Source organism: Podarcis filfolensis (genome assembly GCF_964270895.1).
Source record: "Podarcis filfolensis genome assembly, chromosome: 11".
Classification (NCBI taxonomy): Eukaryota; Metazoa; Chordata; class Lepidosauria; order Squamata; family Lacertidae; genus Podarcis; species Podarcis filfolensis.
Genome location: NC_139613.1, coordinates 8,879,201 through 8,902,341, shown reverse-complemented (window position 1 = coordinate 8,902,341; position 23,141 = coordinate 8,879,201). Strand labels below are relative to the sequence as shown.

Sequence of the window (23,141 nt, the reverse complement as noted above, 5' to 3'; positions counted from 1 at the left end):
CAGTCTGACCCCCTGCAATGCGGGAATCTTTTGCCCAATGTGGGACTTGAACCCTGCGATTAAGAGCCTCGGGCTCCAGGTTAGGGCTTCCATGGAGGCCAGCAGTTCATGGATTCCTGGCAGGTGGTGTTTCCTTTATTGTAGCCATGGCCAACCTGATTTTCTCCAGATGTTTTCGACTGCATCTCCCATCAGCCACAGCCAGCATCTGGAGGGCAGCACATTGACAAAGTCTGCACTAGCACATATCAGCCCCCTACCCCTCCGAACCAGTAGTGATGTATGGAAGTGAGAGCTGGACCATAAAGAAGGCTGTTCGCCGAAGAATTGATGCTTTTGAATTATGGTGCTGGAGGAGACTCTTGAGAGTCCCATGGACTGCAAGAAGATCAAACCTATCCATTCTTAAGGAAATCAGCCCAGAGTGCTTACAGGAAGGACAGATCCTGAAGCTGAGGCTCCAATACTTTGGCCACCTCATGAGAAGAGAAGACTCCCTGGAAAAGACCCTGATGTTGGGAAAGATGGAGGGCACAAGGAGAAGGGGACGACAGAGGACGAGATGGTTGGACAGTGTTCTCGAAGCTACCAGCATGAGTTTGACCAAACTGCGGGAGGCAGTGGAAGACAGAAGTGCCTGGTGTGCTCTGGTCCAGGGGGTCACGAAGAGTCGGACACGACTAAACAACAGCAACAACAACCTCTCCGAAAGAGATAAGGTGCCTTCATTACAGCTCTCCATCGGGGAAGAGAGAAAGTCCTTTAGGAAACAGGACCTTTTTAACCTTTTACAAAGCGTTTTTCCTCTCTCGCACCATGAGGGCTGGAACTAAAAATAATAACAAGGATTTAAACCTGGGATTCTCAGGGAGCTGCTGGAAGCCCCAGTTTCTATTCTGCGTGATCACAGCTGTTCAGAAAGCTAGCATCGCCAAAGGCAGCTAGTAAACGCAGCTCTTGCACTCCTGCCATCCGGTATTTTAAAGCACTGCTGACTCTTTCGGCGAAGCGAGAGCAGTTTACACAGGAGGAAGCCCTGCCTGGTATGCAGGATTCCTCTCTCTCCAGCCCTCTCCAGCAGCTGACAGTCCAATGGAAGACTCCAGTCGTGCAGTGCACATTTAATCGTTCCTCTTTAAATAGCTGTAATTTAGGTGATTATGAAACCAAACATCTCCAGATGTGGCAGAGGCAGTTAATTGGAACTTGCTACAAAACAGACAGGGCTTTTAAAGAAGTAATAATGATGCACTATAAATGGATATAATTTATATATAATTGACACAGGCACGGTGCTCCCCTTCCAAAGGTTTATTCGTTTATTTCACCAGTGGATCCATCCAGCCCTTACCGCAAGGAGCTCAGGGAGACATACATTGGTGCTGCCCCATTTTATCCATATACAACATCCCTTCTTCTTTGGTGATCCCTCGTAGCCGAGTAAGATTGTCTTCCATAAATACGGCTTTAACAATGAGTCCGTAAGTGACTGTGGAGGCCAATTCTGGATCCATACGTCCTTCCACAGTGGGGACATAGGTTTCTGGGCAGGAGTTGATCATGGTGTGGATTTGCCAAGCGTGCCTTCCTCTTAGCACGTTTCTCTCTTGTCTCCTGAGTTCAAGTGTCTTCAAAGCCCATGACACCTTTGGTAAAGGCTGTTCTCCACCTGGAGCGCTCACAGGCCAGGGTTTCCCAATTGTTGGTGTTTATACTACATTTTTTAAGATTTGCCTTGAGAGAGTCTTTAAACCACTTTTGTTTAAAGCATTACACTTTCCATTTTTAAGTTTGGAATAGAGTAGTGAGGTAGTGAATGTAGGAAATGAACCCCACTGGAACACAAATAGGAAACTCCCTTATTCTGAGTCCTACCATTGGTCCATCTAGGCCAGGGGTCAGCAACCTTTTTCAGCAGGGGGCCAGTCCACTGTCCCTCAGACCTTGTTGGGGGCCGGACTATATTTTGGAAGAAAAAAAGATTGAACGAATTCCTTTTTTTAAAAAAAACAACATTTTTATTATTTTTTTAACATATTATTTCCAACATTCATACAACATAACTTCTCCTCCTATAAAATATTTTTGGACTTCCAACAACACCTCTGATGATTTTCCATTATTTATCAAATATTATACATTTCTTGATTTCACATTACCTTTAACATCCTTAACTGATAATTCTCCTCATTGTCTTTTTTGCAATATTTCAAATCATTCACCTTACAAAACTTCTTGCGTGTGTTGTGCAAAAATCACAACGTGGGGAAAACCATGAAGTCAGCCAGTGCCTCTACATGGCTCCATCCTTATTTCAGACATCGTGATATATCGGTATATCACAATGTTTAGCTGGTGATATATCACAATGGTGAAGGGATGCAGGTGGCGCTGTGGGTTAAACCACAGAGCCTAGGACTTGCTGATCAGAAGGTCGGTGGTTTGAATCCCCGCGACGGGGTGAGCTCCTGTTGCTCTGTCCCTGCTCCTGCCAACCTAGCAGTTCGGAAGCACATCAAAGTGCAAGTAGATAAATAGGTACCGCTCCAGCGGGAAGGTAAACGACGTTTCCATGGGCTGCTCTGGTTCTCCAGAAGCGGCTTAGTCATGCTGGCCACATGACCCGGAAGCTGTATGCCGGCTCCCTCGGCCAATAAAGCGAGATAAGCGCCACAACCCTAAAGTCTTTACCTTTACCTCGGGTTATGTACGCTTCAGGTTACAAACTCCACTAACCCAGAAATAGTACCTTGGGTTAAGAACTTTGCTTCAGGATGAGAACAGAAATTATGTTCCTGCGGTGTGGCGGCAGCAGGAGGCCCCATTAGCTAAAGTGGTGCTTCAGGTTAAGCACAGTTTCAGGTTAAGAACGGACCTCCGGAACGAATTAAGTACTTAACCCGAAGTACCACTGTACCGATAATGCTGTTGTTTTATTCTTTTTGTAATTCAATGGTTTTTGTACAATCAGGTGGTGTATAAATTTTATGAAATTGTGTGTGTGTGTGTAAAATATAGACACCCACCCCACCAGCAGTTAAAAACAATACAAGCAACACAAATCATTTTAAGTATTAAATCAAGGCAGCTAAAAGGGAGAGAGAGATTGAAAATAGCAGCAGAACACGGAAAGAGTGATTAAAAGAAGTTCAGAATGGAGAAATCTTCAAGGCTGCCTTAAACGACAAATGAAAAAGGTGCCACAAATCTCTTTGTGGGGAGGGTGCTTTTTTAACATATCATTTCCAACTATCGTTTAACATATTTACTTATCTTATACAATGTTTTGGACTTCTATCAGCCTCCTCTGAAGATTTTTCAATCTTTATCACTTAGTCTACATTTCTTAATTTCTCTATTACTTTTAATCGTCCTTAACTAATAACTCTCTTCATAGTCTTCATTGCAGTATTTCGTACAGTCCTCCTTACAAAACGTCTTGTAGTCCTACTAGCGTAATCTGTTTATTACAATTGTTTTTCAAATAGTTCAAATATTTACTCCAGTCCTCTAAGAATCTCTGGTTCCGCAGGTTTCGGATCCTTCCTGTCATCTTATCTAATTCTGCATAGTCCATTAATTTCATTTGCCACTTTTCTTTCGTCGGTAGTTCTTCTTGCTTCCATTTCTGTGCCAATAAAATTCTCGCTGGCTTGTCTTTATTTTCCATGTGGGCAAATTCAATTTGTACCCCTGTTCATTGTTCAGGAAAGACCATGTGCAGGTGTATTTTGGGCCTGGGAGAAGGCAGGAGAGCTGGGGTCAATTTCTGAGTCGCAAGAGCAAGGTCTGAAGTGGTGTTGATTTCTTATTCTGCATAGGCTGTGGATCTCCAGAAGTGTGTCTTGGACACCTGCCCCCCCCCCCGTCACCAAATGCCTGGTGATGTCTCCCATTTTTCCTGAATTACACAATCCCCTTTCCTCCACTGCTCTTAAAAAAACAAAAGCATGAAAAGGGTGGTAAAGTAGGGGAGAGAACAGATCACACACACTTGAGCTGTGATTTCAAAAGATCCCTGCAGGAATGTTGCAAGCGCTTGCTGTTCAAGCGCTCCCTGCAAGGTAGTATTTTTTTGGCTGTGAAAATAGCACCGCGTAAGAATTCCCGATACATTCATCAGCACCTCTGCTCTTAAACTGCAGCCTTGTTAACAGCAAGAACATTTCATTCTGACTCATCCAGCTTTCTCTCTCTCTCTTTCCCCCCTCGTTTGGGTAAAGAAAATAAAAGCCAATCAATACTTTCAAAGGTGTCCTTGCCTCAGCACAATTTCCTCCTCCCACCAAAGCTGTGTGTGCTTTAATTGTTTAGTTTTCAACCTCTAGGCCTCCCTTTCTGACTTGAAAAGCTCTCAGCGGTTTGCACCAATTAATAAAACAATGCCAAGCCTGCGTTGAAATGAGTCCTTAAAAACACAGTGTGAGAGAGCACCACGCAAGGAGAAAATTCAGTGAAGTGGGAAAGCCCACACTTCAAAACCTAAGAGTTTGTGGCTGCAGTCCTGAAGTGTAGGTGGGTTCCCACGAGGCAAGACACAGCTGTAACAGTAAGAACCTTTATTGAACTACATAACTGGGAAACAGGCAAAGCAACTGCTTATATACATTTCTGAAAGCCTGGGCCACTCCCACTACCAACGTGATTGGCTGTCTAAACTCCCAAACTGCGAACCACGACTCAGAGTTCAGGGGTCAATGGCAGAGGCCCAAATCCTGAAAAGTTCTGTGATTGGACAACATGTACCGATTCAGAACACAGGAGCTCAATTCCTTAGTCCAGATTAGGGGCCAGCAAACTTTTTCAGCAGGGGGCTGGTCCACTGTCCCTCAGACCTTGTGGGGGGCCGGACTATATTTTGGGGAAAAAATAAAAATGAATGAATTCCTATGCCCCACAAATAACCCAGAGATGCATTTTAAATAAACGGACACATTCTACTCATGTAAAAACACGCTGATTCCTGGACCGTCCACGGGCCAGATTTAGAAGGTGATTAGGCTGGATCCGGCCCCCGGGCCTTAGTTTGCCTACTCATGGTCCAGATTCAAGCTCAGGCACTGAATACACCAGGCATCCCCAAACTCGGCCCTCCAGATGTTTTGTGACTACAGTTCCCATCATCCCTGACCACTGGTCCTGTTAGCTATGGATAATGGGAGTTGTAGTCCCAAAACATTGGGAAGGCCAAGTTTGGGGATGCCTGGCCTACACTCAGTCAACTTGGAATTGGCCCCATTGAACCAAGCCGCACTTACTTCTGAGAATACCTGTGTAGGATTGTGCTGTAAGAAGCAGGGCAGCTGCTGTGAATCACAAGTTGGGAGAGAGCTCTTGTGCGCAGGTCTTGATTGATTGCTTCCCACGTACATCTGGCTGGTCCAGTGATGTGTGGTGAATTTTTTCATAGAGGAACGGTCAGGGCCAGAGGAATCAGCTTGTGAGGGCAATTGGTGGGGAGTGAAGATGTGACATCTTGACGTTGCACGCATGAGCATTGCATCTCCCTCTCTAAGCAGGGCAGAAGCTTCCCAGGCTATGGGAAGGGGGTGACAGCCTTTAATACTTTAATCCTCTAATTTACCAGGAACAATTAGGAGACTAGCCTAGTTCCCCTAGTCCACTGATCACACGCAACTGGATGTCAGATTCATCATCATCATCATCATCATCATCATCATCATCACCACCACCACTGATTTATTAATCACCATCTAAACCAGCCTTCTCAACCTGTGGGTCCCCAAATGTTGTTGAACTACAACTCCCATCACCCCTAGCTAGCAAGGCCAGCGCTCAGGGATGATGGGAGTTGTAGTCCAACAACATCTGGGGACCCACAGGTTGAGAACCGCATCTAAACCATCACCTCTAGGAGATTGACACAGAAGAGAATTAAAAACAGCAAAGACAGTTAAAACAAACAACCCCCCCCCCCACAAATGGACACCAGAGGTAAAGACCCATTTATCCAACTGGGAAAGCCTGTCGGGGAAAAAACAGTCTTCAGTTATTTTTGGAAGGTGCAAATATCTTGACAGGGGTGCTGCTCCACTGAATTGGGCTCTGTTTGGCCCTCAGGACACTTCCCAGCTTGTGTTAAAGCCCAGACCATGTCCCTCATTGGCCTTGCTTTGCCGTCTCGATGAGCACTTCTGCCCGGCTGACATGCGTCCTTGACGATGCTTCTGGCTTGCCTGGATGTAGGATGCAGAGAGGCCTGGGTGTAGAATCCTCTGGCTTTCACAACGTGGCCTGCTTTGCAAAAAGGGAAGAACTGTCTCTGTTGCGCCATCTACTTTCCTCCTGGCCCCACTAAGTACCAGCGAGCTGCCCATGAGGGGATGCATCCCTTTGGCTGGAAAAGATTCCCCTCCTCTGCTGTGAATTTAATTATCCACTGTGTGCAGAAATGCTTCCTTTCACTCGTCCGTAATCTGCTCATCCGTTTGATTGGATAACCCCGAGTTCAAGAATCAGGAGAGGGAGAGAGCAATGTCTCCCCATCCACATTTATTCCACTATGTGTGCAATTTTATGAAAGTCAATCACATCCTCTCCACCTCCGTACCAAACTGGAGGTTCTTTTTCTGGCGTAGTTTCTCTCTGCTTAGTTAGGAGCGTAAGAAGTTGCTGGCCCTGTTGGATTGAGGCCAGTGACCCATCAAGTCCAGCACCCTGCTGTCACAGGGACCAACCAGGTGCCTATTTGAACCCTCCAAGGAGCACCTGAGCATCACAGCGCTCAGGTTAATTTTTTTGTTAAACACGTCTGCAGTACGCAATGGGAGGAAAACTCCTTTTGACACCACCAGCGAGATGTTTTTCTCCCGTTGCAAATCCCAGCTGTGGGGTGTTTGGGGATTTATTTGTTTATCTCTGCTATTTATGCATTTCCTTTCCATAGTTTCTAAGTAGCGTGGAGGAAATGTGCATGAAAACATACGAAGAAAGGTAAAGGGACCCCTGACCATTAGGTCCAGTTGTGACCGACTCTGGGGTTGCGGCGCTCATCTTGCTTTACTGGCTGAGGGAGCCGGCGTACAGCTTCCGGGTCATGTGGCCAGCATGACTAAGCCGCTTCTGGCGAACCAGAGCAGCGCACGGAAACGCCTTTTACCTTCCCGCCAGAGCGGTACCTATTTATCTACTTGCACTTTGACGTGCTTTCAAACTGCTAGGTTGGCAGGAGCAGGGACTGAGCAACGGGAGCTCACCCCATTGTGGGGATTCGAACCACCGACCTTCTGATTGGCAAGCCCTAGGCTCTGTGGTTTAACCCACAGCGCCACCCACATCCCTTATACGAAGAAAAGAGGCAACTAAAATCCATCATAGTGAACTAAGAAATAGCAAAGTGTTTATCAAGTGCCTGAGGTTTAGAAAGGAGGGGGGCAGTTGAATCCCAGTTGGAAGGGAGTTCCATTCTGGGTGATGGGCAAAAAGGTTAACACCCCCCCCCCCATTTCATCCAACTCAGCTCCCTTTCCCAATATTTGTTTTAAGATAAATGCAGTAAGCAAGGAGAAGGGCTGAACCTCAGTGGTAGAGAATCTGCTTGGCACCTGGTTCAATCTTCAATGGCATCTCTGGTTAGGGCTGTGAATGTCCCTCATCTGAAATCCTGGAGAGCTTCTGCCAGCCAGTGGAGGCAGTACTGACCTAGGTGGGCCAGTGATCTGACCCAGTGTAAGTTCAGCTTCTGAGGTTCCGTGGGGAAACAACCTCACTAGTGTCATGTATAGTGGTTGCTTTCTCTCTCCCCTCAAAGTTAAAAAAGCCCCACACTTACCTTGTAGGAAGTAAACCATGAAAATCAGTACAAAATGAGAGAAAACGTATGAGATACAATTGCAAGGTGTCGGATACAGTCATACCTTGGCATTGCTTCTGGGTTTCGCCCCTCGCGCATGAGCAGACGGTCAAAATGACGTCACGCGCATGCGCGGAAACAGCAAAACGTGACCCACGCACTCACAGATGTGCCATCGCGTCTTATGTTCTGTTTAGGATCCTGTTCGCATCCCAAGGTACCACTGTACAGTGGTACCTCGGGTTACATATGCTTCAGGTTACAGACTCCGCTAACCCAGAAATAGTGCTTCAGGTTAAGAACTTTGCTTCAGGATGAGAACAGAAATCGTGCTCCGGCGGTGCAGCGGCAGCAGGAGGCCCCATTAGCTAAAGTGGTGCTTCAGCTTAAGAACAGTTTCAGGTTAAGAACGGACCTCCGGAATGAATTAAGTACTTAACCCGAGGTACCACTGTATTGCCAAAATGCCTGATTGCCGCTGCTTAGATTGTCCGGCGTCAAATGTTGAATTTTGGATATTCGCTGACCATGGCAAACGCAGCCAGTATTTGGAGAATATTGGCCGCCAACATTTAGGGAAGACCTTTGGAGCAGATTAATTTGTTTGCAGCTCTCCTTCCGCAAACTGGGTCGCATTATTTTGCTCCTTGTCCTTTAAGGATGCAAGGAGGGGAGACGGACACACGTATGGCTGTGACTCTGCTTCCTTGCCCTTCTTTGCCATGATTGATGCAGGCATTTTCTTTTTGATGGTTATATCCAAGGGTGTTCATCACTCAGCAGTCCACAAAGCCTGGAGGCAGGAAAACCTGCCATACCTCCTGGGGTGACCTTGGGTGTTCTTGTTTCTGGCCAATCCGTGGCTTGCTCCTTTGTTGACAACTGCTCTCCATTCCCCCATCAACTGCTACACGCAGCTCAGTGCTCTGGAAATGTCCATGCCAACACAGTCTGGCAGCAGCTCCCCTTGGCACAGTTCTTTGGCATCCTTCTTCCAGCGCTAGAGACAAAAGCCAAGTGAGGCGAAATAATGAAGTTCCTATTTTTCACCCTTTGTTGCCTTCTCCGGTTTTTTGCTCCCAGTTTTTCTGCTCTCTGTTGATGGCGGTTCTCTGAGCATCATTGAATGACGGCAACAACTTCACATCTCAATTACGGAAAAGCAAAAACTGAAGCATCAGTTATACCACTTTTAAAAATAATTTTTATAAAGGCTTATAGAGAAAAACGCAAAAATTAATATATTTAACCTTTTTTTGAAAAACAAACAAACCAAGACTTTTATCTAGATACAATAAAAACACAAAGGGGGGAGGGGGAGAGAAATAGAGAAAGAAAAGGAAAGGAAAAAAAAAGAATAGAAAAGAGGTTAAAAGAGAAAGGTAGAAAACTAAGATTCAGAAAATAAATAACTTCTGATTCTTCATCTATCTGCTATGTTAAAAAAAGCAATATTCAGTTTGTCCAATCCACCCAACAAAGCCACTTTCTATAAACAAACATGATCTTCAATCCTCAAATCCAGATATCATTATGTCTTTTTCTTTTTCATGTAAAAAGTCTGTGAGGGGCTTCCAATCTTTAACACATGTTAACAATGACTTAACAATGTTTAGTCTCTGACTAAACATGTCAATTTAGCCATTTCAGCTAAGTCTGTTAGTTTTAACAGCCATTCTTCCATTGTTGGTAATAATGGGTCTTCCCATCTTTGTGGATATAAAAGTCTCGCAGCCGTAATCATATATTGTACTAAAGTTCCACAGTCCTTTCCTAACTGTATATATCCACAAGTCCCGCCAGGAAGAGTTCTGGCTTCAGCTGAGAACCAGCAGTTATACTATCAAAACAAACCAGCTTGAATCAGAGAGCAGCAGAACATCTCAGCGGCGGACAATTTGAACAGAGACAAAAGAACAATAATAATGAAAATCACCGGGTTAAACGAATATACGAAGTACATTGGTACCGTTAGAGATCTCCTGGCATCCATCTCAAATGGGTGACAGCCTGTACTCTCTATGAATCTGTGTACTTGTAGGGTTGCTATTTCCGGAATCAATTTTGCTCAACAACTTTTGTATCTGGATTTTCACTGTTTGAAACGTAGCAACCCTATGTAGTCATTTCTGAACTGAACTCTTCGTGACTGCCTCCCTGCCCATTACATGTAACAAACTACCCCCATATCTATGGCTTTCTGAGGTCCCAACTGCATTTAAAACAGCATCATAACACTTTAAACAGTCATTGCTTCCCGCCCAAGGAATCCTGGGAGCTGTAGTTTGTTAAGGATTATGATAGTTGTTAGGAGGCCCCTGTTCCCCTAGCAGAACTACAATTCCCAGGGTTCCCTGTGAAGAGCGATTGACTGCTAAACCGGTCTGAGAACTCTGGGAGGGGAACAAGGGAGGCCTTGGACCCAGTTTCCTTCTTCCTTCAGAGTGATGAATTCACAGAAGCCTATGCCATTGCAAATGTGGTGGCCTTGAAGGTGCCACAAGTTTCTTCTGCTATTTTTAAGGAACGTTGGTGTATCTGTAGGGTTTTGAGACAAATTTCAGGTCTGTGAGGTGACTCCTTTTGGGAAAATGGCCAACTGTGCCCTTGCTTGAGTGCCAAAATGACCGACTGTGCCCTCGCTTGAGTCCAGTTCAGAGGCTCAAGTGATTGCAGTCAGACCCCTTTTGCATTATGCATTTAAAGCAGTATCTTATCATCTTATCTTATCTTATCTTATCTTATCTTATCTTATCTTATCATCTTATCTTATCTTATCTTATCTTCACAGAGTGATTTAATAGCCCATCTCTCTTCCCAGAGAACTCTGGGAATTGTAGCTCTGTGAGGGGAACAGGCACCTCCTAACTTCACGGGGATTCGAACCCCCGGCCTTCTGATCGGCAAGTCTTTAAACCACAGAGCCTAGGACTTGCCGATCAGAAGGTCGGCGGTTCGAATCCCCACAAAGCGGTGAGCTCCCGTTGCTCGGTCCCTGCTCCTGCCCACCTAGCAGTTTGAAAACATGTCAAAGTGCAAGTAGATAAATAGGTACCGCTCCAGCGGGAAGGTAAACCGCGTTTCCGTGCGCTGCTCTGGTTTGCAGCTTAGTCATGCTGGCCACATGACCCGGAAGCTGTATGCCAGCTTCCTCGGCCAATAAAGTGAGATGAGCACCGCAACCCCAGAGTCGGCCACGACTGGACCTAATGGTCAGGGGTCCCTTTACCTTTTAACTTAGGGTTACCAGACATCCCCGGTTTCTGGGGACAGTCCCCGGATTTGCAAATCTGTCCCCGGGAAATGAGGCAGTGGCAGCCTCAGCAGCCCGGAGCCAGCCTGGTAGCGCAGTTGGCTCTCGCTGGCTTGGCGCCCGCCATTTTTCCTCTCTGGAAGTCCCCATATGATGTGTCTTGTGCGCAACACATTATATGAGGACTTCCGGAGAGGAAAAATCGCAGGCACCATAGCAGCGAGCAGCTCCTGAAGCCAGCCAGAGCCAACTGCGCTACCAGGCTGGCTCTGGGCTGCTGGCTCCCTCTGTCACTGCCAAAGGGGAACCGGGGACATCCGGCGGTACAGATCTCTTGCCCCCTCCCCCCTTTGTTTTGACTGATTGGAGGAGGCTCGGGAGTTGTGGGCAGGTGTTGCCCAGTTTTTTTAAAACTCTGCACATTTATGTTTCACAGGGTGCGAAAGAAGGGCTTTGCACGTTTATACAATATGCATGTGTGCTTGAGCCCAGGGTCTTTTGCCTCATCATCCCCACTACTGACTCCCTGTTGCTACTCAGCTTCAAAAAAGAAAAAAAGTGTCCCCGGATTCATTGGAAAAAAATCTGGTAACCATATCCTAACTACTTTCAGCGCTCTTAACAAACTCTGGTTCCCAGGATTCTTTGGGGGAAGCTATGACTGTTTAAACTGGTATGATACAGCTTTGGAGGTATGGTGCAGATATAGGGCCTAAGTCTATACAACAAAAATCCTTTTTGGGGCTTCAGCAGGCCTTACGGTTTCAGCACCAAGCCAGCTTTTGTTTCTCCAGCTTGATGAAGAACTCAGGTGGACCTGAAAGCTTGCTGACTGCTCTGGGATGTTTTGCTCGCTCACAACAAAAGGGTGTTGGGAATTTTTTCCAAGGGAAAGTTACAGTTTACCCCCAGGGTCATGCATGCTCATGTAGGCTACGTCTTCCTCCGCTCGGCTTATTTGGTGGGTTCCTCTCTTGAGAAAAGCTTATTTGTTTGACGTGCGGAGGAAGTAGTGCCTGGGGAGATGATGCCGCCGTCCCTGCTGTGACATATGTTGGTGGCGAATTTTCTCTGCCCGTCTCTGCTCCGCTATGCACTGAAGCTCTGCCGACACAAAGCCCAGAGCACAAATGAAAACATCGAGCACCTCCTTGACCCAGTTCAGATATTGCACAATCAGCCAGGGGCGCCCTAATCTGGAGATGCCTTTGGTGGAGGAGGAAAGCAATTCAACGAGAGGAGCCCTTCAAGGGGTTGGACATCATTCCGGCCTGTAATTGCTCCTGACCTGAAGCCCTCTTGGGAGTTCTCCAGGCTGCTGTCAGGAAATCGAGTTTAACAGATGTCAGGTCTCTCTCTATCCCCTGCCCTCCCAGCTCCTTTTGGAGGAAGGCCAGAGGAAGATCAGTCAGACTAATTTGAGGAGTGGAAAGATATGTCTTATGAGGAGCGGCTTAACATGCTTGCCCTTCAGATCACAGCGAGCGAGGGGATCCAATTTAAGCACCCTTGATGCTAAGGGAGTTCAAGTCAGGATGCTGTTGTGGACCCAGTGGCTCATTATGTAATACAGCCTTTTCCAACCTGTGGGTCCCCAGATGTTGTTGAACTACAACTCCCATCGCCCCTAGCTAGCAAGGCCAGAGCTCAGAGATGATGGGAGTTGTAGTCCAACAACATATAGGGACCCACAGGTTGAGAACCACTGAATAGAAGACGTGACCAACTGGATCAGTCCCATCTTAGGCCAGCATCCTGTTTTCACAGTGGCCATCTGGATGCCTGTGGGGAACTCGCAAGCAGGATTCATTTTTGTTTTTCAAAATTTTTATTCATTTTATAACACAAATAAACAACACAAACAGAAAAACAATACAAACAAATTCTTGTCTTATCCTTATTTTTTAAAACATTGTTAGGTGGGCTTCCCCAAGTCCCCCCTATCTGATTTTCATTTTACCTCATCTTTAGCAGTTCATAATTTCTAACCATTTTTTAAATCACGTTTACTTTTACCATAAAAATCTTCACATTTTCTCACTTACAGTTAATATTATTTTAAAATAGGCTATCTTCTACTTCTAACCCTATGGCCTATATCCACTTCCAAAGCTATTCTAAGATTTAAATACAGTGGTATCTCAGGTTACATACGCTTCAGGTCTGGTCTTTACTACTTAAGGCTCACAAGATGGAATGTTTCTCCATAGGAAAAAAAAGGAGAGAAATCCTTGCATATACAGTGGTACCTCGGGTTACATATGCTTCATGTTACATACGCTTGAGGTTACAGACTTCGCTAACCCAGAAATAGTACCTCAGGTTAAGAACTTTGCTTCAGGATGAGAACAGAAATCCGGGTTGGCGCCATCGGAAATGGCTGAATTCCTCTGACTAAGAGGAATTTGCTCCGTGGAAATAGGGTCTGGCCGCCACGGCGAAGGCGGAGACCCTTCAGAAATCACAGGCGGGTGAAGCCTGTGAACGCTGGATTCGGCGGGCACCTTCAGCGCCTCCCCTACTCACGGGGAAACCCGTTCGCGGGGCTCCTTAGCGAAGTGGGGTGAGCAGCGCGGTGCTGTGAATCGACTGCTCTTTCCACAGAGTGAAGCCGCATAGCCGTTGCCGGAGAGCGCTGACTTTTTCCTGTGAACAATTGGATTTAAAAAGACACTACCCGTGAGTAGAACAATTGGATCTCAAAGATATTATTTAAGAACAATCATATTGGAACTTTTTAAAGGAAGAAATCTGTAATTTGGAACTGTAGTGGGGAGGCATAAACAGGAAGTCCGCCTCCCGCTTTTGTAGACAGAACAAAGCAAAGAGGCTGCAAGCTAGAGTCTTGGAGAGCCGACTGAAAAGGATTAAAATTTCAATCTCTGAAATAGAAAACTCCCCCCTGGAAGCAGGAGAAGGGGGGGGAGAAATTTGGACTTATGCGAGAGAGAGGGAAGGAATTTAAAACTCCACTGCTCAGACCCTGGGAACGGGCTGCAAATAGACAATAAGGCTGCCGTATTTGGAATGCGCTCTGACTGTTAGCTGTCAAAAGAGAGATACATTCTGCTTAATTGTTTCTAACTGCCCTTCTGACTCTTAAGGGGGAGAAAAAGTAATGGAAAATTGAAACTAAATTTCTTTTTTGAGCTACGTTTTAAAAGGAGTTATTTTGGATAATTATAAGTACAGATTGCAACTGTTTCCCCCTAGAGGTAGTAGTGGAAACTGTTGCAAGAGCCGGACCAGGGGAATTTTCCATTAGAAAGATAAAATTGTTTGACTGTGGGATTGACCTTGGACTTTTTGAGTGTTATGGCAAATGGGAAAGAGAAAGTAGATTTATCAACAACGAGATCTGGGAAGCCTTGGCAGCGAAGAGCATCAGCATCTGGTCCTTCTGTACCATCTGCACCTGCGCCAACTCAATCTAAACAAAGAGGAATGTCATCAGAAGAGGCTCTAGCGGCGGTGCTAGGTAAAATAAATGAATCTTTGGAAAAACTCAGCAGGAAAGTAGATGAGACAAATATAAAAGTTGATGCATCTAATGCGAAGGTGGATGCCACAAATGCCAAAATTGACATTAATACAGAAAGTATAAATAGTCTGGGACAAAAGGTGAATACTAATATAGAAGCAATACAGAAATTGATACAGGAGTCTGCCTCGACCCGTCAAATTGCAGAGGAAGCTAAGGGAAAAGTGGAAGCTGTGGAAGCTAAAGTAACACAACTGGAAATAAAGAGAGTTCCAGATATTCAGAGACAGGTTGAGGATCATAGGCTGATTCTTTCTATGATTGAGCTTAAGGAAAAACAGACGAACTTGAGGATTAGAGGCGTACCTGAATTGGAGAAAAATACTTTGATAGAATTTCTTACGCAGGAATTTGCAGAGTTTTGGAAGTTGGACTTGGAACAAGAAGGAGTGAAAATTGTGAGTGCCTTCAGGCTTGGAAGAGGAGGGAAGAAGAATAGAGTAAGAGACTGCTTGATTACTCTCCAATCCAAAGAAGAGAGAGATAAAATTTTGGGCTGGCACTTTCAGAAGCCTTTGGGAATATTGCAGTCAAGAGTGGAAATATTTAAAGATATCCCGAAATATCTTTTGGACCTTAGGGTCAATTACGGAGATTTGGTTGCCCTGCTGAGAAGGAACAGTATCATCTTTAGGTGGGAATTTCCTCAAGGCCTATCCTTCAGCTTTAAAGGAAGAAAAATAAAAATAAGATCAGTTGAAGATAAAGACAAATTTTTGAGCACCCACGAAGAGGATCTACAGAAGGGACTTGGAAAAGAACCAGGAGTACCAGACAGAAGATCACCAGACAGAGTACTAGAGCAAGGAGTACTGGACAAAAGATCACCTATACTGGACTTAGCAAAGTTAAATTTTGGATTGGACTACCCAGCGAAAGGGACACCAGTACCACCGTCAGAACAAGAAGAAGTACTGGGCGCAGTTGGAGGTGACTTAAAGTAATTACATCATGGCACTGCAAATATTAAGCTGGAATATTAATGGGATGAATTCCCCCGAGAGAAGACAAAGAGTGTTTCATGTACTAAAAAAGGAACAATTGGACTTGATTTGTTTACAAGAAACACATGTGATAAGGCTACACAGGAAAATACTGGTAAATAAAAGATTGGGACAAGAATTTATTTCATCAGACAAAGTAAAAAAAAAGAGGAGTAGTACTTTATGCAAAGGAGAGCTTTTTAGGAAGCTTTTAATGTTTGATGTATTACTGTATTTTAATATTTGGTTGGAAGCCGCCCAGAGTGGCTGGGGTAGCCCAGCCAGATGGGTGGGGTATAAATAAAAAAATATTAAAATTATTATTATTAGGAAAAAAGTGCATCTTGTGGAGCAAAAAATACAGTAGTTCAAAGCGCTTTGCATGCAGTTAACCCAAACCATAGTTTAGCTACCATAGGGAGCCTCTTTGAAGGCTGGCTGGTGTTGAAACAGTGCCTTCCGAGGAGGTTACTGTTAATCGCTAATCAGCAGTTGCAGTATTCTCCATTGAATTTTGACAGGTGTTAATCACCTGATGTCATTATGCTTCTGCTCTGCTGGCTTCAGTGATAGCTCCGCAGCCTATATTCGCTCCATAAGAAGCACACACATTTCTCCTTACTTTTTAGGAGGGAAAAAGTGCGTCCTATGGAGCGAAAAATACGGTACTTTATGGACCTAATAGGTATCTAAAGCCATTTGCACATAACAAAATATGTATTTTATCACATTGGTTTTATTTTATTTGTTTTTTATCTTATATTTTGGAAATGTACACCCAGTTTTTGTCCTTTATATTTTTTGCCCCCCCCAAGAGAGTGGGGCCCTAAGCTATAGCTTGTTTAGCTTATATGTAAATCTGGCACTGTTGTCGCATACATAAAGAGACTTTTCTGGATGGGAATGAAATTCTGCATGGGTTGGAAAAAGTGGGCAGAGAGAGAATACGCATGTTGGAATCATAGAGTTGGAAAGGTCCCCTAAGGTCATCCAGTCCAACCCCCTGCGATGCAAGGATCTCAGCTAAGGAAGATGCCCATCAAGCGAGAGGAAGCGCTTTGACTTGGAAAGCATCGTTAAGCTGGGTTTTTTAAAAAATAAATAAACTTCTTTAGAGCATTTGTAGCGTCCTTTTCACCAAAAAAAGTCTCCCGGAGTGGCTTACACGAAATCAAAACAAGATACCCCCTTTCCGCAGGTTTTTTGATGCTGGCCTCTGCAGTAGCTGTATGGGACACCCCCTAAGAAGAAGCAGACTCCTAGAAAAGTTGCATTTGCTGCTGCAAGATGTAGAATTGGGCCACCGGTTGGGATGCCTTGCAAATCGGGTTAGGCAAATTCAGATGCAGTCTCCCAACCCAAAGAGAAAAGGCCCTGACCTTTCGTAACGATAAAGTAGCCTTCCCCAAGTTGATGCCCCCCAGATGTTTTGGACTACAGATCATGCCCGGGGCTGATGTGCTTTGCAATCCACAACATCTGGAGGCTACCAGCTTTGGGAAAGCTGCACTAAACCAATGAGGTTCCTGCCCTTTGCAAAAATGCATTCCGTCCACCGTGTAACAGGGGCTGGAAAGAAACTGAGCCGATGAATGTTGCAAAATACCAATTGCCTCGTTTTCTTGCTAGTGGGCTGCAGTTTAGCTGGCAGAGTGGAGAGGAAATGGCCAATTGGACCGGCAGCCTCAATTTCACGGATGGCGGAGCTCTGAGGAGTGGCGGTGACACTGGCACCAGGTACAATTGCGCACACCCCAGGGCGTTGTGGTGGCAGGGTTGACCGTGGTCCCCGGGGAAAGTCGCTTGGCACAGTCAGGGCAGGCCCCACAGCTCAGTGGCAGAGCGCTGCGTCCTTTGCATGCATGAGGCCCCCGGATTTCTGGTAGAAGCACTGGGAAAGTCCCTGCACCCACAGAGAGATCCCCGCAGGTCAGAGCACCAGGGTTAGATGGAGCATTGATCTAGCTAATGGGATGCGGGTGGTGCTGTGGTCTAAACCACTGAGCCTCTTGGGCTTGCCGATCAGAAGGTCAGCGGTTCGAATCACCGCGACGGGGTGAGCTCCGGTTGCTCTGCCCCAGCTCCTGCCAACCTAGCAATTTGAAAGCACACCAGTGCAAGTAGATAAATAGGTACTGCTGTGGCGGGAAGGTAAACAGCGTTTCCGTGCGCTCTGGCTTCCGCCACGGTGTTCTGTTGTGCCAGAAGTGGTTTAGTCCTGCTGGCCACATGACCTGGAAAGCTGTCTGTGGACAAACGCCGGCTCCCTTGGTTAAAAGCGAGATGAGCGCCACAACCCCGTAGTCTCCTTTGACTGGACTTAACCGTCCAAGGGTCCTTTACATTTTTACCTTTTAGATCTAACTCCATGTATGTCATGGATTGGCTAAGAGAAGAGAATAAAGATTTGGGGAGGGGGGGACATTCAGCTGCACAAGTGTAAATCCTTGCGCTGATGGGACATGTTAGTTGGTCTGATTGACAGATAAGTCAATCAACTGCTACTAATAATAATAATTTGCAAGCCTTTAGCAGTCTTTCCCCAAATTGGTGCCTCCCTCCAGAAGTTTTGGACCACAATGTCCCATCAGCTGATGGTAGAAGTAGTTCAAAATAGCTGGCAAGCACCAGGTTTGGGAAGGCAGAGGACCTTCTCGGTAGTGGCGCCCGCCCTGTGGAACGCCCTCCCACCAGATATCAAAGAGAAAAACAACTACCAGACTTTTAGAAGACATCTGAAGGCAGTCCTGTTTAGGGAAGCTTTTAATGTTTAATAGGTTATTGTATTTTAATATTTTGTTGGAAGCCGCCCAGAGTGGCTGGGGAAACCTAGCCAGATGGGCAGGGTATAAATAATAAATTATTATTACTATTACTATGAAGGGTAATCCAGAAGGATAGGGATGTGGGATGATGTCTTAATCAATCAATCAATCAATCAATCAATTAACTTTGCATACTGCCCTTCATCCAAAGCTAACAGGGTGGTTCATAGCATAAAGAAAAATGGAAAGGTAAAATGCATAATAAAACAAAAGCAGAACAAACCCAGTAACCGCCATCCCACAAACGCATTTTAAAGGCCATAGAATGTTAACCAGCCAAATGCCTGCTGGGGTTTGAACCCTGGGCTGCCTACCCTTGAGCTATGGCCCTCTCTCCCTGCCCAATGCAGTAACAGGATTCGGCCTGCACATTTGTCCAAACGTGCCCCTCGCGCGCTGTCAGCTCTGCGTTCCTTTCAAACGGCAGAGTTAGCATCTGAAGCAATGTGACCCTTAAGGAAAAGATGAGCGAAAGCTGATCTGGACGCTGCAGTGCATCGTAATGGGCTAGGATGGCTCTCGTGCAGCAGCTACGTGACTCAGGCTGTTATATTTGCAGAACGCATCACTCAGAGCCCCTCCTCCTCCTCGTGCTCTCCAAAGGCAGCCGGCACAATCCGTGACCCTTTCCGCTCACATATGGTAACTCCATAAGAGCCTAGTGCTGAACTTACTATTTATTTTAGTTTGCGATTGCAGTGTTTTTTTTTTTTTTTTAAATCCCACCTTTCATCCAAGGACCTCAGGGTGACTTTCAGGCTCCCCCCAACCTCATTTTTATCCTCAGCACAACCCTGTGAGGTAGGCGAGACTGAGAGGCAGAGAAATTTAAACCTGGATCTCCCTGGTCTTAATTCAGAACGCCAACCGTTATACCACCCTGGCTCTCTTACTCATTTTCACCACCCTATTTTCTTGAAAATAGGTGTGGGGGTAAAGGGACTTTCAGCTATTTTTGACAAAAACAAAACAAAACGGGGGACAGTTCAGGTGGCTGTGACAATGCTCCTCTGAGCAGCCAGTGACTGCTCTTAAAATTTCCCAGAAGCCCTCTGGGGGAAAGCACATAGCATTGTTCCCAGGAGACTTCTGGGAAATTAAAATGGTGGCCAGCCTGACAATCACCTCTCTGGTCGTAGTGAAACCTGTGTTGGAGAAAAAGTGAGGTGGGGGGTGGGGGTTTCATGACACCCCCTTCCAACTGAGAGCTTTAGGGCCATTCTAAATAAACTTCCTGGTTTGGCTTATTACCTGTGACTTCAAAGGTAGGGTCAGGGATTGTCCAACAGACCTCAAGACATGGCTAGTAGGCTGTGTTCAGGTTGGTGGAAGGGCCATCGCTCAGTGGTAGATTGTTTCCTTTACATGCAGAATCCCTGACGTCTCAAGGTAGGACTGGGAATGACCGTTACCTGAAACCTTGGACAGCTGCTGCCAGTCAGTGTAGGCAATACTAAGCTAGATGGACCAATCATCATCATCATCATCATCTTTATACCCCACCCATCTGGCTGGGTTTCCCCAGCCACTCTGGGTGGCTCCCAACAGAGGACTAAAAACAGAATAAAATGTCAAACATTAAAAACTTCCCTAAACAGGGCTGCCTTCAGATATCTTCTAAAAGTCAGATACAGTGGTACCTCGGGTTACGAACTTAATTCGTTCCAGAGGCCCGTTCTTAACCTGAAAACGTTCTTAACCTGAGGTACCACTTTAGCTAATGGGGACTCCCACTGCTGCCGCGCCGCCAGCACACGATTTCTGTTCTTATCCTGAGGTAAATTTCTTAACCCGAGGTACTGCTTCTGGGTTAGCGGATAACTCGAAGTGTTTGCAACCTGAGGTGTTTGTAATCTGAGGTACCACTGTAGTTGTTTATTCCCTTGATTTCTGATGGGAGGGTCTTTCACAGGGTGGGTGCCACTACAGAGAAGGCCCTCTGCCTGGTTCCCTGTAACCTCACTTCTCGCAGGGAGGGAACCGCCAGAAGGCCCTCAGAGCTGGACCTCAGTGTCTGGCATGAATGATGGGGGTGGAGATGCTCCTTCAGGTATACATGGCCAGGGCCGTAATTGGTTTAAGGCAGCTTACTGTCATCCCAAGTATTGCAAGCCTTGTCTAAAACGACCATTAAAGGTAAAGGGACCCCTGACAGTTAAGTCCAGTCGTGGACGACTAAGGGGTTGTGGCACTCATCTTGCTTTATTGGCCGAGGAAGCCGGCGTACAGCTTCTGGGTCATGTGGCCAGCATGACTAAGCCGCTTCTGGCGAACCAGAGCAGCGCATGGAAACGCCGTTTACCTTCCCACCGGAACGGTACCTATTTATCTACTTGCACTTTGACGTGCTTTCAAACTGCTAGGTTGGCAGGAGCAGGGACCAAGCAGCGGGAGCTCACCCCGTTGCGGGGATTTGAACCGCGACCTTCTGATCAGCAAGCCCTAGGCTCTGTGGTTTAGACCAGTGTTTCCCAACCTTGGGTCTCCAGCTGTTTTCAGACCACAGTTCCCATCATCCCTGACCACTAGTCTTGCTAGCTAGGAATGATGGGAGTTGTAGTCCCAAAACAGCTGGAGACCCAAGGTTGGGAAACACTGGTTTAGACCACAGCACCACCCGCGTCCCTAAAACGACCAGTAGGGTTGACGTTTTTCTTGCTTGGTTGTGGAAATCTTTGGGGATCTAAAGAGAGTGGAGGGTGGGCCCAAGAACCCAGAGATTACACACACATTAAGGTGGTTTATGGTCGGTGGAAGGACCCTGAGTGAGAGGCAGGGAAGGGGAGACCTCCCAGGATGAGGGATTTGGAGAAGAAAGGAAAGTCCCAGGTGAGAGCTTGGAGGTCCACCACTTTCTGTGGGTGGCAAAGGTTGAGAGCTACCGTTGAATGAAGACTCTGTTTTCTTTCCTCTTTCTTTCTCTGCTTTTTTTATATTTAGATTACAGTGGTACCTCGGGTTACATACGCTTCAGATTACGGACTCCGCTAACCCAGAAATAGTACCTCGGGTTAAAACTTTGCTTCAGGATGGGAACAGAAATCGCGCGGTGGCGGCAGCAGGAGGCCCCATTAGCTAAAGTGGTGCTTCAGTTTAAGAACAGTTTCAGGTTAAGAACGGACCTCTGGAACGAATTAAGCACTTAACCAGAGGCACCACTGTAGTTTCTTTTCTCTTACTGGACCATGAAAAAGGCTTTAATAAAACCTTAGGAAAATAAAATAAAATAAAGAGAGCAGAGGGGGAGGAAAATACCCAGAGAGAGTTCGAGGACCTAGAATGCTTCATCACTGCCCTGTCTCCTCTCATGACAAATCGGACACCAGGACATAAGCAGCAGGGAAGGACTAGGTTGGTGGTCCTTGCTGACCTCAAGACATTTGATCCTCGAGGGTAATCTTCCTCCCTCTTTGCAAACCTGAGTCACCTTCAGCTTCATTCTGCAGTGAAACCGTAGTCCTGGGCGTCTGGGGGTCATGAGTTGCTAGTGATTAGAAGGATCCAAAGCATGCTATTTAGCAAGGTGACTTTGCTCCGATGTTACAGCCACCAGCTGCAGCTCTCGGAAGTTGTGCCCTTGTGCCGTCGCTTGGGAGATGGTGCTTCGCTTTCCCCCTGTGCACCATACTGTTTTTCACTGGCAATGCATTGTACCTTCCGATGTAATGACCCTCTCGCCCAAAGGTTCCCAGAACAGCCTGCGGCAATTAAAACAGCAATAAACAATCAAATCACATTCTCACTGCGGGGTCACTAACATACTAATGGCCACAGCAGCAACGCAGCGTGCAAAAACCAGTAACCATTCTGACAGTTTGGGTTTTGTTGTTTCCTTTGCTAACTGGTGGTCTTCCAGATGTTGCCAGTGCCCCCCAGCCTGCATGATGGGAGTTGTAGTCTAAAAACATCTGGAAGGCCACAACCACCCCGGTCTATTTGAATGGACTGCTGCTGCTTGTTTTAACTTGCTGTGCTATTTTGTATGCTCAGATAGTGCTCTTGTTGCTTCTGACTGTTTTCTTAGCCACCCTGGGAACATAAATAAGGGAGGAATATTAGAAAGCAATTTTCAAAGGAGCATGAAAACGGCCTGTAGTTGGCAATGAAAGGACATTGGATTTGGCACCAGGTGAATTTTGGATGAGGAATGTTTGAAAGAACTTGGCATGTTTCCCCCCACCCAAATAATCTTTATTAGTTTTTCAATTAGATACTCCACATACACATATTGTATTACATTTTACCTTTATACTTGCTCTTCAGAGCTAACTTCCCTCCCTCCTTCTTCTGGTTTTTTATATCACATGTAATTTTATCGCATTATTTTCTTCCATTTTATATATTGTTATTCATTTTCCTTATTTTGTCCATAGTGTATCCATAAACAAATAAGTGCTCATGTTTATGCAATTCTTGTTGTCTGCCTGTATTCATTTACCACTACTGTTAGTTACCGTATTTTTCGCTCTATAGGACACACTTTTTCCCCTCCAAAAATTAAAGGGAAATGTGTGTGCGTGTGCGTCCTGTAGAGCGAATGCAGGCTCCTTGGCTTCAGCGATAGCAACGTGAAGCCTCCGAAGCGCAGAGGGAGCGCTCCCTCCGCTCTCTGGAGGCTACGCGTTGCTTTCACTGAAGCCTGGAGAGTGAGAGGGGTCGGTGTGCACTGACCCCTCTCGCTCTCCAGGCTTCAGGGATAGCCGCCTGAAGCCTTTGGAGCACAGCA

At 46.0% G+C, this 23,141-nt stretch overlaps 1 protein-coding gene across 2 annotated transcripts in view; it reads left to right on the top strand.

Annotated features, from left to right (window-relative positions):
• The window catches only part of ST8SIA5 (ST8 alpha-N-acetyl-neuraminide alpha-2,8-sialyltransferase 5), a 63,595-nt gene that overhangs the window by 5,391 nt on the left and 35,063 nt on the right, over positions 1 to 23,141 (top strand). The window contains exon 2 of one of the 2 annotated variants that reach the window (XM_083575810.1): positions 17,220 to 17,327. The exons of the other annotated variant lie outside the window; for it this stretch is intronic. Coding sequence (XP_083431936.1) covers positions 17,220 to 17,327 — 108 coding nt within the window. The remainder of the gene's footprint in view (positions 1 to 17,219; positions 17,328 to 23,141) is intronic. 2 annotated transcript variants of the gene reach the window in all.